The sequence below is a fragment of the Aotus nancymaae genome, unplaced genomic scaffold (genome assembly GCF_030222135.1).
Source record: "Aotus nancymaae isolate 86718 unplaced genomic scaffold, 86718_ANA_hifiasm-v0.15.2.pri h1tg000067l, whole genome shotgun sequence".
NCBI lineage: Eukaryota > Metazoa > Chordata > Mammalia > Primates > Aotidae > Aotus > Aotus nancymaae.
In genome coordinates, this window is record NW_026988482.1 from 20,736,695 (window position 1) to 20,751,109 (window position 14,415).

Genomic DNA, 14,415 nt, shown 5'->3' on the forward strand with positions numbered 1-14,415 from the left:
TTGGGAAGGAGTGCAACTCGGAGATATGAGGGGCCCATTTGGGCAAATGTCCCCAAAAACCTTGATACCCCAGTTTCTCCTGAACCCTTGGGTCTAGCAGAAGTGGCTCACTCCCCCTTGCTAGAGGAGAGTAGCCTCCTATCACCTGGAAGCCATTCAAAGGCCCCTCTTGAAAAGAGACTGGCAGGATAACCTTGGTCTTCCTCAGGATCTGTCCCCACTTCCACTCATTACTTCTAAACCAATAAATAGGGCTGAATATCAGCATGCCCTATGCAGAGAAATATTATCCTGCTTTGAGGAGAAATGGATTCTTCCCCTGAAAGAACAGAACCTAGACTGTCAGAAGCTGGAAGAACACACATGGTTATAGATCTTGAGGATGGTAGCCCAGTGGGAAGTAGAAAAGCAGCTGGATAAAGAAGAGTTTTTTGACATAGAGACTGTCTTTTGTGACTCAGGATTTGGCACGTTGGTAAGGACACATGGAGCCAGTCCTAATACACTGCTGCAATGGGCCTTGGTGCTTGAGGATGATGGGATGCCAAAAACGAGGTGGAGATTCCACAACTGCCTTGACAGAGTGCTGAGGAGGGGTCAGAAGGCTCAGAGGGATGGCATGCTAGAATGGATATAAGGTGAGAGAGCCCACCTGTGGGCAGGGGGTATTCCCTTAACCAAAACAGTAAACACTGCACTGGTGAGGGGACATTAGCATTGTTGAGTAGCTCAGTGGTGGCTGTCTTCTGTTGGCTAGAACTCACAATAGAAGATGCTGGCACATAACTGGGCTTCCTATGATAGGAAGGATTCCAGAACAAAAAACTAATGGCAGCACTCAGACATCAGAGGAATAAAATGAATACAGTAACCTAACGGGCCGCAGGGCCAGAAGAACCACCAGGGAGCCAAGGACCAGTGGCTAATAGATTATGGCGCTCCTCGTGTGAGATGAATGCGCAGTCAATGAAGTTATTGTTATAAAACCAAGCCAACCAACCAAATGCAACAGAAAGGACTACAGCTTGTCCCCGAGTCAGTTCTCAGTTCCAGAGCCCATGGACTGAAGGAGAGTCTGGGTCTCCTGAGGAGGAGCCCTACAACACTATAGCAATCCTGTACGATACACCCTCAAATCTTTTCCAAAGAGCCCCATGGCCATTTCTCAGAGTAACTGTACACTGAAAAAGTAGAATATACACATCTTTCAAGAACTACTGGACACAGGGCCTGAGTGACATACTGAGGGGATCTAAAGCACCATCAGAGCCCTCTTGTTAGAGTGTAACCTATATATAGGATAGGCAATCTATGAAGTTCTGACCCAAGGACATCTCATAGTGGATCCAGTGGCCTCTGGGTCAATCCCCTGATCTCCCTTGTTTCTGAGAGGATAAATGGGATGAGTGTACTTAACTGAGAGACCCTAAAATTGGTTTCTTGACCTGAGGGATAAGAGCTGTAATGGTAGAAAAGGCTTATTTAATGCTCCAAAATACTCTCTCCATCTCACCCTCTGCCCCCAACTCCTGGCCAAAATCAGAGGCAAATCTGTACACCATAACCCAGGAGTATGGACAGTGATCCCCACAATATCCCACTGTATGGGTCCTGCAAAGCAAAACAGAGCAGAACACAGAGAGATGGTAGAAGATGACAGTGGTCTAACATAAACCAAGAAGTGGCAGAAGTAGCCCCAGTGGCAGACGCTGTGCTGGATATAGCATTCTTTCTAGTCAGCACTGGATATGAGGCTGGAGATCTGGTTAATGAATTCTCTTAAATCCCCTTCAGAAAAGAGAATCAAGAACAGGTTGAATTCACCTGGGTCAGATAACACAGTGTCCATTCACGTTTTGTTCCAGGAGCATATAAACCTTCCTGCTCCGTTACAAAACAGTCCAAAGAAGTCCTTGATCATCTTGACATTCTGCAGAACATCATCCTGGCCCAATACTTTGATGACAAAATATTAACTGGACCTGGTGAACAGGAATGAATTGGGATATAATCTCGGTGTTCCTTATGACACATGCACCAGAGAGAAGGAGGTGACTCCTATGAAGATTTGGAGGCCTCACACAATGGTAAAGTTGCCAGAGGTCCAACGATCTAGGGAATACTGGGACATCCTGCCAAGTCAAGAGCCAGTTATTGCATTTTGTACCTTCTACCACTAAGAGAGGCAAGCACTAGGTAGTATTATCTGGATTTTGAAGTCAGCATGTACAACACTTAGGAATATTGCTCTGACCATTATTTGGGTCACTCAGAAGGCTGCAAGTTTTGAGCGCACCATCAGGAGAGCTTTGTACCTCTCTATGGTTCAGGCTGTAGTGTAGGGGTACCTCTTGGTGATATGGGGGGATAACAATAAATGGGAAATTTCACAACTACAGCAGGAAAGGGGCAAAATGATCAGGGGCTCAGACACCTAAGAAAGGAAAGTCTAGGTCACCCCATGAGGCCAGCCATGCTGACCAGCGAAAGTGCTGGTTGAGGTTGGGAGAATCTGGAGTAAGTAGAAGAGTGAGATGATAAATGTGAATTGGCTTCAGGACCAATACACAACAGAGAGGACTACAGCTTGTCCCACTAACCTTTTCGTTGATGTTTTCCTTTTTGTATTCATTGTTTTAAAAATATTGTGGGCTGGGTGCGGTGGCTCACCCCTGTAATCCCAGCACTTTGGGAGGCCGAGGTGGGTGGATCACGAGGTCAGGAGTTCAAGACCAGCCTAGCCAAGATGGTGAAACCCCATCTCTACTAAAAATACAAAAAATTTAGCCGGGTGTGGTGGCAGGTGCCTGTAATCCTAGCTACTTGGTAGGCTGAGGCAGAGAATTGTTTAAACCTGGGAGGCGGAGGTTGCAGTGAGCTGAGGTTGCACCACTGCACTCCAGCCTGGGCAACACAGTGAGACTCCATCTAAAAAAAACATTGTGACCAGCCATTACCCTTGAGAGAAAGTGAACTGAACATGGGACACAAGGTGGTATAGGTAGAGCAGGACTGCGGGATTGGCTGCTGGAGATGCTTCAACATATCCCCTTCATTTATTCCCAGAGGTCTTTTTTTTAAAAATTGAGATATAACTCACATACAAAATTTATCCTTTTAAAGTATACAATTCAGTGATTTTTAGTATAGTCAAAAAATTGTATAACCATCACCACACCTAATTCCAGACCATTTCATCCCCTCAAAATGAAATGCAGGACCCATTAACAGTCACTCCCCATGTACTCCCGGGTTTGCAAGCAGACAGTTCCCATGCTTGGCTTCTGGAGTCTCTGCCTGAGAGCACTCTCTGGTTATGAGGGTGAACCTGGTCCACATCCAGGAAGGCTGGACATGGCAAGGAATTAATACCTCAGAATCGACCCTCAACCAGTGAGGGATGGAAAGTGGTGGATAATATTCCCAGCTACCTTGCCCTTCAGTGGAAGAATTCAGAGATGTTTTCCATACCATGTCTCAGAGGGTCTCCAGCAGGACTGAGCCCCAGTTGCCCACAGTGGTAAGTCTTTCAATCTGTCTCAGTTCCTCAGTTCTTCCACAGGATTTCCTGAAATTACTTCCCAAATAAATTAGTTGCACCCAAATCCTTATCCTAGAGTCTACATGTGGGAAAACCCATCTGAGATTCTTTTCAGCAAGACTATCGAGGTCTTTGTCAAGCACCTTGCTGAAATTCTGACATACTATATCTCTCATGCTTTTAAAAAGACAAATGAGTTTAGTCTACCATATGTGATTTTTTTGTGTGTGTGTGTGAGATAGGGTCTCACTCTGTCACGAAGCCTGGAGTGTAGTGATGTGATCACATGCCACCATGTCCAGCTAATTTTTAAATTTTTTGTAGAGATGGGGTCTTGCAATATTGGCCAGGCTGGTTTTGACCTACTGGCCTCAAGCAATCCCCCTGCCTGGAACTCCCAAAGCTTTGTAATTAGTCATGAGACACCACACCTGGCTCTGCCATACCTGATTTCTTACTAGAAAGATCCATGCTGGCTCCTAGTGGTTATGTTTCTTTTCCAAGTTCTCATGCAAATCCACTTAAAAAGCTGTTAGTTAATTTGACAGTAGGCCCATTGCTATTTTACAAAACTATAAAGGATTTTCCAAGTTCCATTTTGCTTTGTCTAACAGTGGTTTTTTTAATCTGTAAAAGTTAAAGGATGTATTATAGGTAAAAAAGAGAGGAAGTTATACTTAATATAATGTAAAAGACTGACTACACTTCATTAATTCATGTTCTACAGGAGGCAATGACAGCAATCCACTCACTTGATGGAGGAGCTGATGACACAATGCAAAAGTCCCCAAACCAGTTGTCACCAACCCACTCACCTCTCTTCTCTTCAAGAGAGAGGTTATTGCCTTTAAGTATATATCCCCTCTGTGAATACTGAAACTTTTTCCTAAGCAGTTTTGAAAATGCTTTTGTCAAAATACTATTGTCTAAATACTACTGTTTAGTCTGAACATGAAATATCATTTTGCTGAGATAGTTTTTCTTTCTGGAAGACTGGCTTACATAGCAAATTATGTCTTGAATATCTAGTGGCAAAGCTTTGGAACATAGGCATCTACACATAAGCAGAGGGAAATCATTAATGCCAAATTTTTTGCAACCAATATATACCTAAAAGCACCAAGGGCTTAAAATGTAAATATCTCTATAAACCGCTTTCAGTTAATCAGGATGGAAATAATGAACAGCAAAGGCTTTATCAAATATTACAGTCAACGTAGCACAACTTTTCTTATGGTGAATTTTATAAGACATAAGCAAATGATCATATAAACATTTATTTAATATAGGTTCAAAATATAATACATAAAAGAAAAAAAATGAACACTTAAATGTCAAACAGAAGAAATTAGTAACAAAAACCCTTTACATTTTATTTTGGTCAACAAAAAGTCACACATAACTCAGCAGCAGCCCTGAATTAAATTAAACCAAAGCTGCATTGTGATGGTCACCAATGCACAGACTGCCTATCTGACTTAGCACATTAGAAGTCTAATCAAGGCTCAAACCAACATTCTTAGAAATCCAAAATATATATACAAAAAAGGCTTTCTTTCTCAGTTAAATGAGATAAATCTTAAAGTTGAGAAACTACTAAAAACAATGAAAATTGAAAACTGTATTTTGCTAAGGGTATAGTGTAAATAAAAGCAACAACAAACACAAATGACAAACCAGACACACTAAAATGTGTTTACGTGTGAAAGAATCATCATGTTGACTTATGTCAAAGGACATCATATCTGTTTATCTTAATGCTTGGCATAGTTAGGTTTCATGGTTTTAGAAATATTTTATTAAACAATAGGAACATACTCTACAGAATATTTCAAAATTGCTACCAAGAAAATAAGTACAAATTCTACCCAGCAATATAGGTTTCTTTCCGACGTACCTTCTTTCCCCACTGGTATCAAACTGAGAAAGGTATAGGGAGAAAATAATTGAATGGTTTCTGAAAGACACGCTAACCCTTTAGCCAAAAGTTCTGCTTCTGAAATATATAGAACATCCTGGGCCACAGATAATGGAATGGATTTTCGGAGAGAGTGTCAGTTTAGGGCTAAAGAAATACAGGGTGAGACTGAAGCCCTCAACAAAAGCTCCAAAGGACACAGAAACTGCTAAGTGACATAAATATGATGACAGGTGAGGAAGAAACATAGTAAATGCTGGCTCGTTACTGCACTTGAGTCTCTCCCTTCTCTGATCCATTCATCTTCTTAAGACTGCCTTCTGTGTCCTTTTGCAGGGACGTTATCTTACCCTTTGTCATTTGTTCCTTCACTATTTTAACCAAAAGCTTATAAGAAAAATAATAAAGTCAAGGCTATTAAAGCTTGACTAAAAATAATAACAAGCCTATACTCCAATCAGTAAACTCATCTCTTGGAATCAAATCTTCATTTATGGAAGTGGAAAGTTTTCATTTGTGGAACTGGATGTCTCTTAGTAGACAGTGTTCATTTAGGGTGTGATACTCTTACTTTTAGAAGCAGGAAAAATTACTAAATATTAATATGTGAAGAGTAAGGACTTTCATCCTGATAGATTACTGCTTTATAGACTTGACTTTATTTATCCTATAGTATATTGCTGCCTTACACAAGTGTGGATATGACACCCAATTCCTAATGATTTGTCCAAAATCTCCTAAAAAAAAACAGGCCAATAAAAATATAGTGAAAACCTCTTAAAAATATAATTACTACATAAATAAAGTCCAATCTGAAGGTGACAGCTGATTTTAAGTTGAGTATGTCTTTTAAAAAGTGTTCTTATTTAACATAAAATGTCAAAGAATATTCTGGCAACAAGTATAAATATTACATTTATTCTGAGTCCAGATACTTTCTAAACTATAGAAGTGCAGGATGAATTTGACTTATACATTAGTAACACAGACTTACGAAAAGTCATGCTGCCAACAACGCTGAGCCACCTCTGACAAATGGTCTTTAAAATGGAGAGACTGGGGAGCTTAAATGAATGTTTAATTTTCCTTATAATTGGCAAGAAGGCTACCCATAATAGATGGAATAGAATTCACATTTTCAAGGAATTCATAGTTTTTTCATCATCAAATAGAGTAAATGAATTAAGATTTCATTTTAAAAATAAAGAGACATATTTATTTGTAATAACTATCTTTTTTTGGTAATAACTATCTTTAATAATGCTATTTATTTTTACTCATGGGGAATGCGTAAGTACAGATATTGTTAGATTCTTTAACATTTATTAAAAAGATAGACTCTTTATACTAATGCAGAAGGATAAGGCTCTTCTTCGCACTCTAAAAATCTTTTCTTTAAAGAATTCTCAGTGCGTGTGAGCTAAGACTGTGGAGCACTCATTAGAGAGGTGTGTGGGATGACCGGCCAAAATCACTAGGTTTTCCCTGTTTTCAATTAGCTGAAAATATGAACTCTAGTTTTAAATATTAGAAGCAAAGTCTAAATATTAGAAAAGTAAAAAGGGGATATGACAAAATTCTTCAGAATACATGCCTGAGTGAGACATGACTGAGTGAGACAGCGTGTATGTTTGTACGTGTCAGCTTCCAGATGCAATCTTCAGTTTTAATCCTCAGGTTCGTATCTGGAGATATAAATTAAGAACATAATGTCAGGATACCTTTTGTTGTTATTACCAAATAAGTTTACCTGAAGCAACTGCAGTGACTATCAGTGACACCCTATTTCTCACTTCAAATTACTGCTATGGTAGAAGTTGGACACATTCAACTTCGTTTTGACAGCAACTCAGAGGGGATTTTTACATCAGGTAGAACGATGGGCCGGATCACTGCTAGGACTCCAAGTCTCTATATTTGGCATTTAGACCTGTGATAACTTAATATAATTACCTCAATTGTCAGATTGACAAGAATAGTCGATACGACTATGTGAGTAAAGGGTTAGCAAATCTACTTCTCTAAGGACAAATCTCACCTTGAATTCACTTGCTAGCTCTGCTCCCCTGGAACTCTGATAAAGGTAAAATGTCAACTCAGTTTCCAGGCAAAACATTGGATGACCACATCTGGACCTGGAGGGCTGTGAATGAACTATGAATACGTGGTGGGAGCCACTACTTCAGGTTCCCCCTGTATGATGAGTTCTTTTAACTGGACATACCCCTAACTGGGCATCATGTGACTGCTAGAGATACTAATCCTATGTAGACCATGGACTTCTAAGCCAAGCTAGCTATGACACCCATCTACATGGATCTCCTTCTTTCCAACTTAATCTGTCACTTAGGGGAACAGTAAGACCAGCTGTTGGATAGCTGAGAGTATACTACTGAGAAGAGAACTATCTAATGCTGCCCTGCTAGCTTGCTGTGTTTCCTGTCTGATATCCTGCTAAGTGAATCTACTGCCAAGAGCAGCTTACTGTAGGCAGCTTACTTTAGGAGTCTAAAGGCCTAGAAGAACCTAAAAAGCAGCCCTGGTGGGCATTACAAGTGAGGTCAGGCCAGAGCTCCTCCGCTTTCCTCACATGAAGGCTTCTGGACTAAACGATCCAGCAACTACCACCGGCTTGACCTCTCTGGAACAAGCTTAGATTTAATAGAGCACAAACATCGATCCAGAGAGAGAAATCCAAAGGCGGGGTCAGTGTGGCTTACTGTGCCAGTCTTCTTCTCAAATCTTTGATTTGGTCATTCTTCTTGGTAAGAATCTCTTTCATGTTTCGATAAGCTGCTGTTTGCTGAAATTTCTTTTCTAATTCCTGCTTAGTAAAAAATGTCAGCCCATTACTAAAAAACAGTTAAGGAAAGAGATAACACATATGATAAAAATGTGTGGGGGTTTTTTTGCTTGAATTTTACTAGTATTTTGCTAATGATTTTGTAATTTCCTTAAAAGATACATAAAATTAAGACTATCCGAACTTTAAAAATATATTCTTTTGAATGAGAAGGCATAAAACAGTAACATTTTCCCAAGTACAGTGTTTGTAAATAACTCAAGCCCCTAGATATAAGAAAGCTATTTGAAATATTAAACTGATTTTCCAGTAAAATAATCACACTTTTTTTCCAAGTTCCAAAGTAGTATGTTTTAGCAAAAGGATTTTTAATTTAGTTAGATTTTAGCTCCCATATTCTTTTTTTCCATCTTTTTATATGAACAAATTTTTAACTTCTTTTTAGAGATGGGGTCTCACTGTGTTGGCCGGGCTGGTCTTGAACTCCTGGCCTCAAGTGATTCTCCCATCTTGGCCTCCCAAAGTGCTGGGATTACAGGCATGAGCCACAGCACCCGGCCTCAACTCCCACATTCTTGAGTGTAATCCCTAAAGTGAAGACTCTAACTCTCTACATATTTTATATAAATTATTAAGAAAATATAGAAATCCTTGGGGAAAAAAAAAAGTCTCCCATCCCTCTGCAGGCTGTGGGAAGAAAGAGCAGAAGAGCAACACGGTGGGGTATAGGGCAGGATTCAAGCTGCCTACAGAGGAGCATTTCACCACACCATAGAGGGAGAGGAGATGTCTTATTATCACAGATATTTTAGTACCAAAGATGGAAGAATACCAGTGCCCAGAAATGATTAGTCTTTAGAACATATTGGCTAATATCTTGAGAAAAAATGATCTGAATTTACAGTTGTCCAATGTTTATCTTAGTCATAAGTATTCCTCTATACTGTGTGTGTGAGTGGACTGGACATTAACAGATAAATCCCTTAAACACAGTCTTCTGACCTTTTCAGCCATGCTCAGCTGCTCCTGAACCCTGAGTAAGTCGTGCTTAGCTGTTGCCAGATTCTCCTCCAGTGACTTCTGGTTTTCTGTCTTATCATTAAGTGTCTTCTGAAACTCACTCTTTAAAGCAGCGACTGTGTTTTCTAAGTTACTCAAGTCTTGGGCCTTTATAAAATCCTATGAAAAAGAAATGCGTGCACGTAATTTCATGTTGACATTCTAAAAATAACTGTTTTAGAATGGTGATTCAACATCATAGGAGATGAAAAAAATGATGTGTGTTGTGTGTGCATGCCAGCCTTCCTTGCCTGCCTGGGTAAGCACCAGCCTCTTCAGAGTCACCAGCAGGCCAATCCATTGTCAGCCCCAGGTGCGTGGTATCTTGCACACAGCCGACACTCAGTAGTCACTGAATTCCAAATACATAAAGTATAACTTGTGCTCTGCTGGTATTTCAGTCCAAGATGTGTGTTACCAGGGTTGAGATGGTAAATAGATTTCATTTTGAAAAGCCAAGTTTTAAAAAATCCTCAAAGAAGTCTGAATTCTTCAAAATGATGGAAAAAAATGAAAATGGTAATATAATTTATACCAAAAATTTAATAGACATACTTTAGTCATCATTTACAAGGAAATAATATGACAGCATAATTACCGATTACATGGTTTTTAAAATTTTTAAGATTTTAAGTTTTTTATATGTATATTTTTGCATACTTTGACAACTACAGCATAATACAAGCACCGGATCTTCTCTCTGGCTGGATCTTGCTTTTTGACTGGGTAAGACTCATGACAGAAAAAATACTTGTATTGATATGACAGTAAAATGGTCTACAACTGGTTAATCTGTAGATGAAGAAGTACTTAATACTTTCAGCCAAGAGCAGTGGCTCATGCCTGTAATTCCAATACTTTAGGAGGCCAAGGCAGGAGGACTGCTTGAGTCCAGGAGATTGAGACCAGCCTAGGCAACAAAGCAAGAACCCATCTCTACAAAAAATATAAAAAAATTAGCCAGGCATGGTGGCACATGCCTGTGGTCCCAACCACTTGGGAGGCTGGGGTGGGAGGACTGCTTGAGCCGGTGAGGTCAAGGCTGTAGTGAGCCATGACTGCACCACTGCACTCCAGCCTGGGCAACAAAATGAGGCCCTGTCTCAAAAAAAAAAAAAAAAAAAAGTACTTAAGTACTTTCAACAAGAGAAAAAAAATCTTTCCTCATTTTTGAAATCTGGTCTTTGAAAAAAAGATTTTATTTTATTGCAAGTAATAAAGGCATGTATTCACTGGTTGTTTTTGTGTCCAAAATCTCAAAGTAAAATTGGAGCAAAGCCCCAAAAACCTTTTAAACAAATTCATCATCCAAACGTGTTTGCAATTGTGTGACTTTTGAGAAATTATAAAGCTGTTCTCGGACATTCATGTTTTTATAAATCTATGGTCCTTGGTATATAATATGGTTGAAAATCATTAGCCATATAAGAAGTATCCTCCTGTTTAAAAAATATCTACAGATAAAGTTGTATAATGTCTGAGATTTGCTTCAAAAAAACATGAGGGGGCGGTGGAAAGAAAGTAGAGGTACAAATGAAACCAGACTGGCCATGCACTAGTGACTGGTAAATAGACAGATGAGTGTATGGAGGTTCATTATACTATTCTCTCTACTTCTGTGTATGTTTGAGATTTTTCATAGAAAAAAGATTAGCAAAGGCCCAGTGAAGCACATTTTGGGATTGTTTAACAGATGTTTATGAGAGTATGACCACTAGGAAAGCTAGTGCTGAACTGAATATCTACTCAAATGGTCCTGCTGACATGAAATCATACTGTAGCATGCACACTCAATGGAAAGGCCACAGGAGACAGAACTGTACATACGATGACTTCCTGCAGACAGAGTGACATTCAGTCATTACATTCAGACAGGCCTAAAGAACTATAACACTGCATTTCACTGTACTCTATAGTGCCACTGGGTACAGATGGATTTGCAGATTCATAACCATTTTGTCACACTCATCAAAGGCAAACTTCAGTAATGTTCAGTATAATAAAACCTAAATATAAACCAATTAACTGAAAACTTTTCTTCGTTTGCTTTTCCCCCCACTGTAATTGGATGTCAAAGTGAAAGGGAAAAACTTTTTAAAAAATGTGAGAATATCTTGTATGCCAGGGAAATTGCAGGCGTGTGAGCTATGTACTGTCCCCTCTGCCCTGGAGGATGGACAGAGGGAAGGCCACTGGTTCTCACCAGGCCTTTTGGGGGCAAGGATGTCCCAACACAGGACAATAGAGGCATTCGTCTCAGGGAATGGCAGAGGGTGGGGTGCAGTGAGCAGTAACTAAGACGTAATTTGAAGTTTAGAACTTCATTCTACTTAGAAAATGTGAAAAAGGTAGCTAAAACTTGTTTCACCTTTTGATTTCCTTGATCAAGCTGTAAATCTCGCAGTGCTTTTTCTAGTTTGGACTTTTCATCCAATGCGTTTGTAGCCTATAATGAAGTTTAAACAAAACACTTTCAGTATTTAATCTGCAGGCAAGTCAATAATTGTGTCAAAACATTTCTCAGCTACCTGTATTTCAATGGTCTTCAACCTTGACTTCAATTTCTCATTCTCTTCTTGAAGTCTTGAAATTTCCTTTGTGAGTAAATTCAAGTTACATTAACCAAAATATTTTAATATTTGAAATTATTACTTGTTTTACTTAAAATCTAAGTTTTATATTTAATTTAAATTACATAATAGCTCAAAAATGCACTACTGATATTTTGGTAATATCCCAATTTCATCCAGACCATCAGCCTCAGTATCTGCGAGTCAGCTTTGTCTCTAAGACAGCCAGTTCCTTTTCTCTCAATTTCTCAGACACATCTTTCCTCTTTCAGCCCTCTGTTTTCAAGTTTTTTCCAAAGATCCCCTTCCCTGCCATCTCTCTCCTAGCTGGTCCTGCAAATCCTGGGTCTATTCTCAGCCTACACTGCACACTGTTGACCCTAATTCTGAGAACTCCTTCATTTCAGTACCATGCTCAAGCCCACAGATGATTCTGACTAAGTTGAGGCCAAACACTTTTGTGCTTATACAGCTCAAACATTCGAGTCACCTGTGTTTTTTTCCACTAGACTCTGACAAACACATCAGGCCAGTCAGAGAGCACTGCACTCTGTTCCAAGTCATGTTGCTTCCAAGTCACTGCCCGTTCTGTTCTCCTGCCCAACACACTCACTTGTTTTTCCTCTATAATTTAACTGGTCTTCACCCTTCAAGGCCCAGCTTAGGTGCCTCCCTATCCAAAAGCCTGTTCTCACCTACTCTCATCCATACACAACTGAGTCTTCTTTGCTACCAAGTATGACACCTGTAGCACACAGGAGAGTATTCTCTGGTCTCTATTCTAGAGCATCAGTTCTACCTTCCCAATAAAACTATTACATTTTTGAGAGCAAGGGACCAGGTATTACACTGCTTTTTATCTCTAACAACATCTAGCATAATGTTGAGAATACCAAGGTCATGAAAATAGCTGAAATCTGAAATGCTTCAAAATCTGAAACTTTCTGAGTGCTGACATGATGCTCAAAGAAAATAATCATTGGAGCATTTCAGATATGAGATTTTTGGATCTGGGCTGCTCAACTGGGTCTGTATAATGCAAATATTCAAAAATATGAAATCCAAAACACTTCTGGTCCCAAGCATTTTAGATAAGGGATACTCAACCTGTGCTGAAAAATAATTTTTACAAACTTAAAGCAAAAATCCTTCTCTTTGTTACCGTAGATCACAAACTTTAAATGTCCATCAATAAACGCTGTCCAAAATGTCATGCTCTTCACTTTACCTGGAAAAGGTATGATCAAGAGCTACTTCAGGCTCTGTAGAAGGTAAGGATGCCCTCTTCTGGCCTATGAAGTACCATCAAGTAAAACTACTACAGTGAACTAACTATCCTCAGTGGACCTGAATCAAACCTTCCACTTCTGTTTCTCCATCCTAGAGTTGTTCAGGCAATGAGAGGAGAGAATTAGAGGTTTTCCATTTCTCAAAACAATAACATTACCTTGTTTAGGAGTTCTGCTGTTCCACCTTCATTAAGTGGAGCAAGCTTTGGTTTTGTGGTATCTATGATGGGCTGAAACAAAATAAAGAAACCAAACTGAAATCACCCCAGAATAAAACATGTATAATCACTGAACACTTGCACTTTCCAAGTGGAAGACACTATATAGAAACATATCCACTGGGATGTCAGTTCCACAGGTGTGGAGATTTCTGTTGGATTCATCCTTTGTTATTCCCAGTGCCTACGATATGCCTGTCGGGGTAAAAATAAAACCTATCTTCCCTGTATCTTAAAAAAATACAAACAGAAGGAAAATGAGGGAAGAAAGGAGGGAAGGAAGGAGCTCAAAGCTAGATCTGATATAGAGCCTAGCATCTAGGAACTAGTTTTAACCTGTGGGAGCTGAAACAGTGATTTCTACATGAACCTTAGATTCTGTGAAAAACTGTTAATACTGATAAAGATCTAGGCAAATATACTACGGATAAACAATAACTTGGCACAAGTAATCCAGTAGTTTAGTAATATGTATTAAAAACAAAAGAATCCTTGCCCTCTGATCCAGAAATTTCTCAACCAGAAATATGACCCAAAGGAATAACTGGAAAGTGTTTTGTATGTGTGTGTACATAGATTCATCTCAGCAGTGTTTATCTAACAATGGAGTATTCACCGTGTCTGTAAAGTGGAATCGTAAGTTGTCATTCCACTTAATGAGAATGATTAGAAAGAGAAGTAGATAACTACTAATATTGTCTCCATTTGTCAGATGAGTAAAATGAAGCTCAGCTACCTCAGAAAACCTGCTCAAGGTAACACAGCCAGGAAGTGATAGAGCCAGGATGTATCCCCAGGTGTGGCTGACCTGAGAGCCTGTGCTCTGCATCTTCTGAGTAGAGTATATACGGGTGGGATTGAGACTGGACTTAGGGATCATGTGTTTGTGTAGGTCATCACAGACAAAAGCAGTTTTCGATAGTTACTTCCGAAACATTTTTTCTTTTGCCTGAAAATATGAGAGACAATTTTTCAATTTTACTCTTGAATTGAATGCTTTTCCTTAAGAGTTCTCAG

General features: G+C 39.4%; 1 protein-coding gene across 2 annotated transcripts in view; it reads right to left on the reverse strand.

Moving 5' to 3' along the window:
• Positions 1-4,802: 4,802 nt before the first annotated feature.
• LZTFL1 (leucine zipper transcription factor like 1) overlaps positions 4,803-14,415 on the reverse strand; it is an 89,841-nt gene continuing 80,228 nt past the window's right edge. For both annotated transcript variants that reach the window (XM_064366996.1, XM_064366995.1), the window contains 6 exons: positions 13,339-13,410; positions 11,850-11,915; positions 11,690-11,767; positions 9,265-9,441; positions 8,180-8,283; positions 4,803-7,144 (listed from right to left, as the gene is read on the reverse strand). In XM_064366996.1, coding sequence (XP_064223066.1) covers positions 7,126-7,144; positions 8,180-8,283; positions 9,265-9,441; positions 11,690-11,767; positions 11,850-11,915; positions 13,339-13,410 — 516 coding nt within the window. In that variant the 3' untranslated portion in view covers positions 4,803-7,125. The remainder of the gene's footprint in view (positions 7,145-8,179; positions 8,284-9,264; positions 9,442-11,689; positions 11,768-11,849; positions 11,916-13,338; positions 13,411-14,415) is intronic.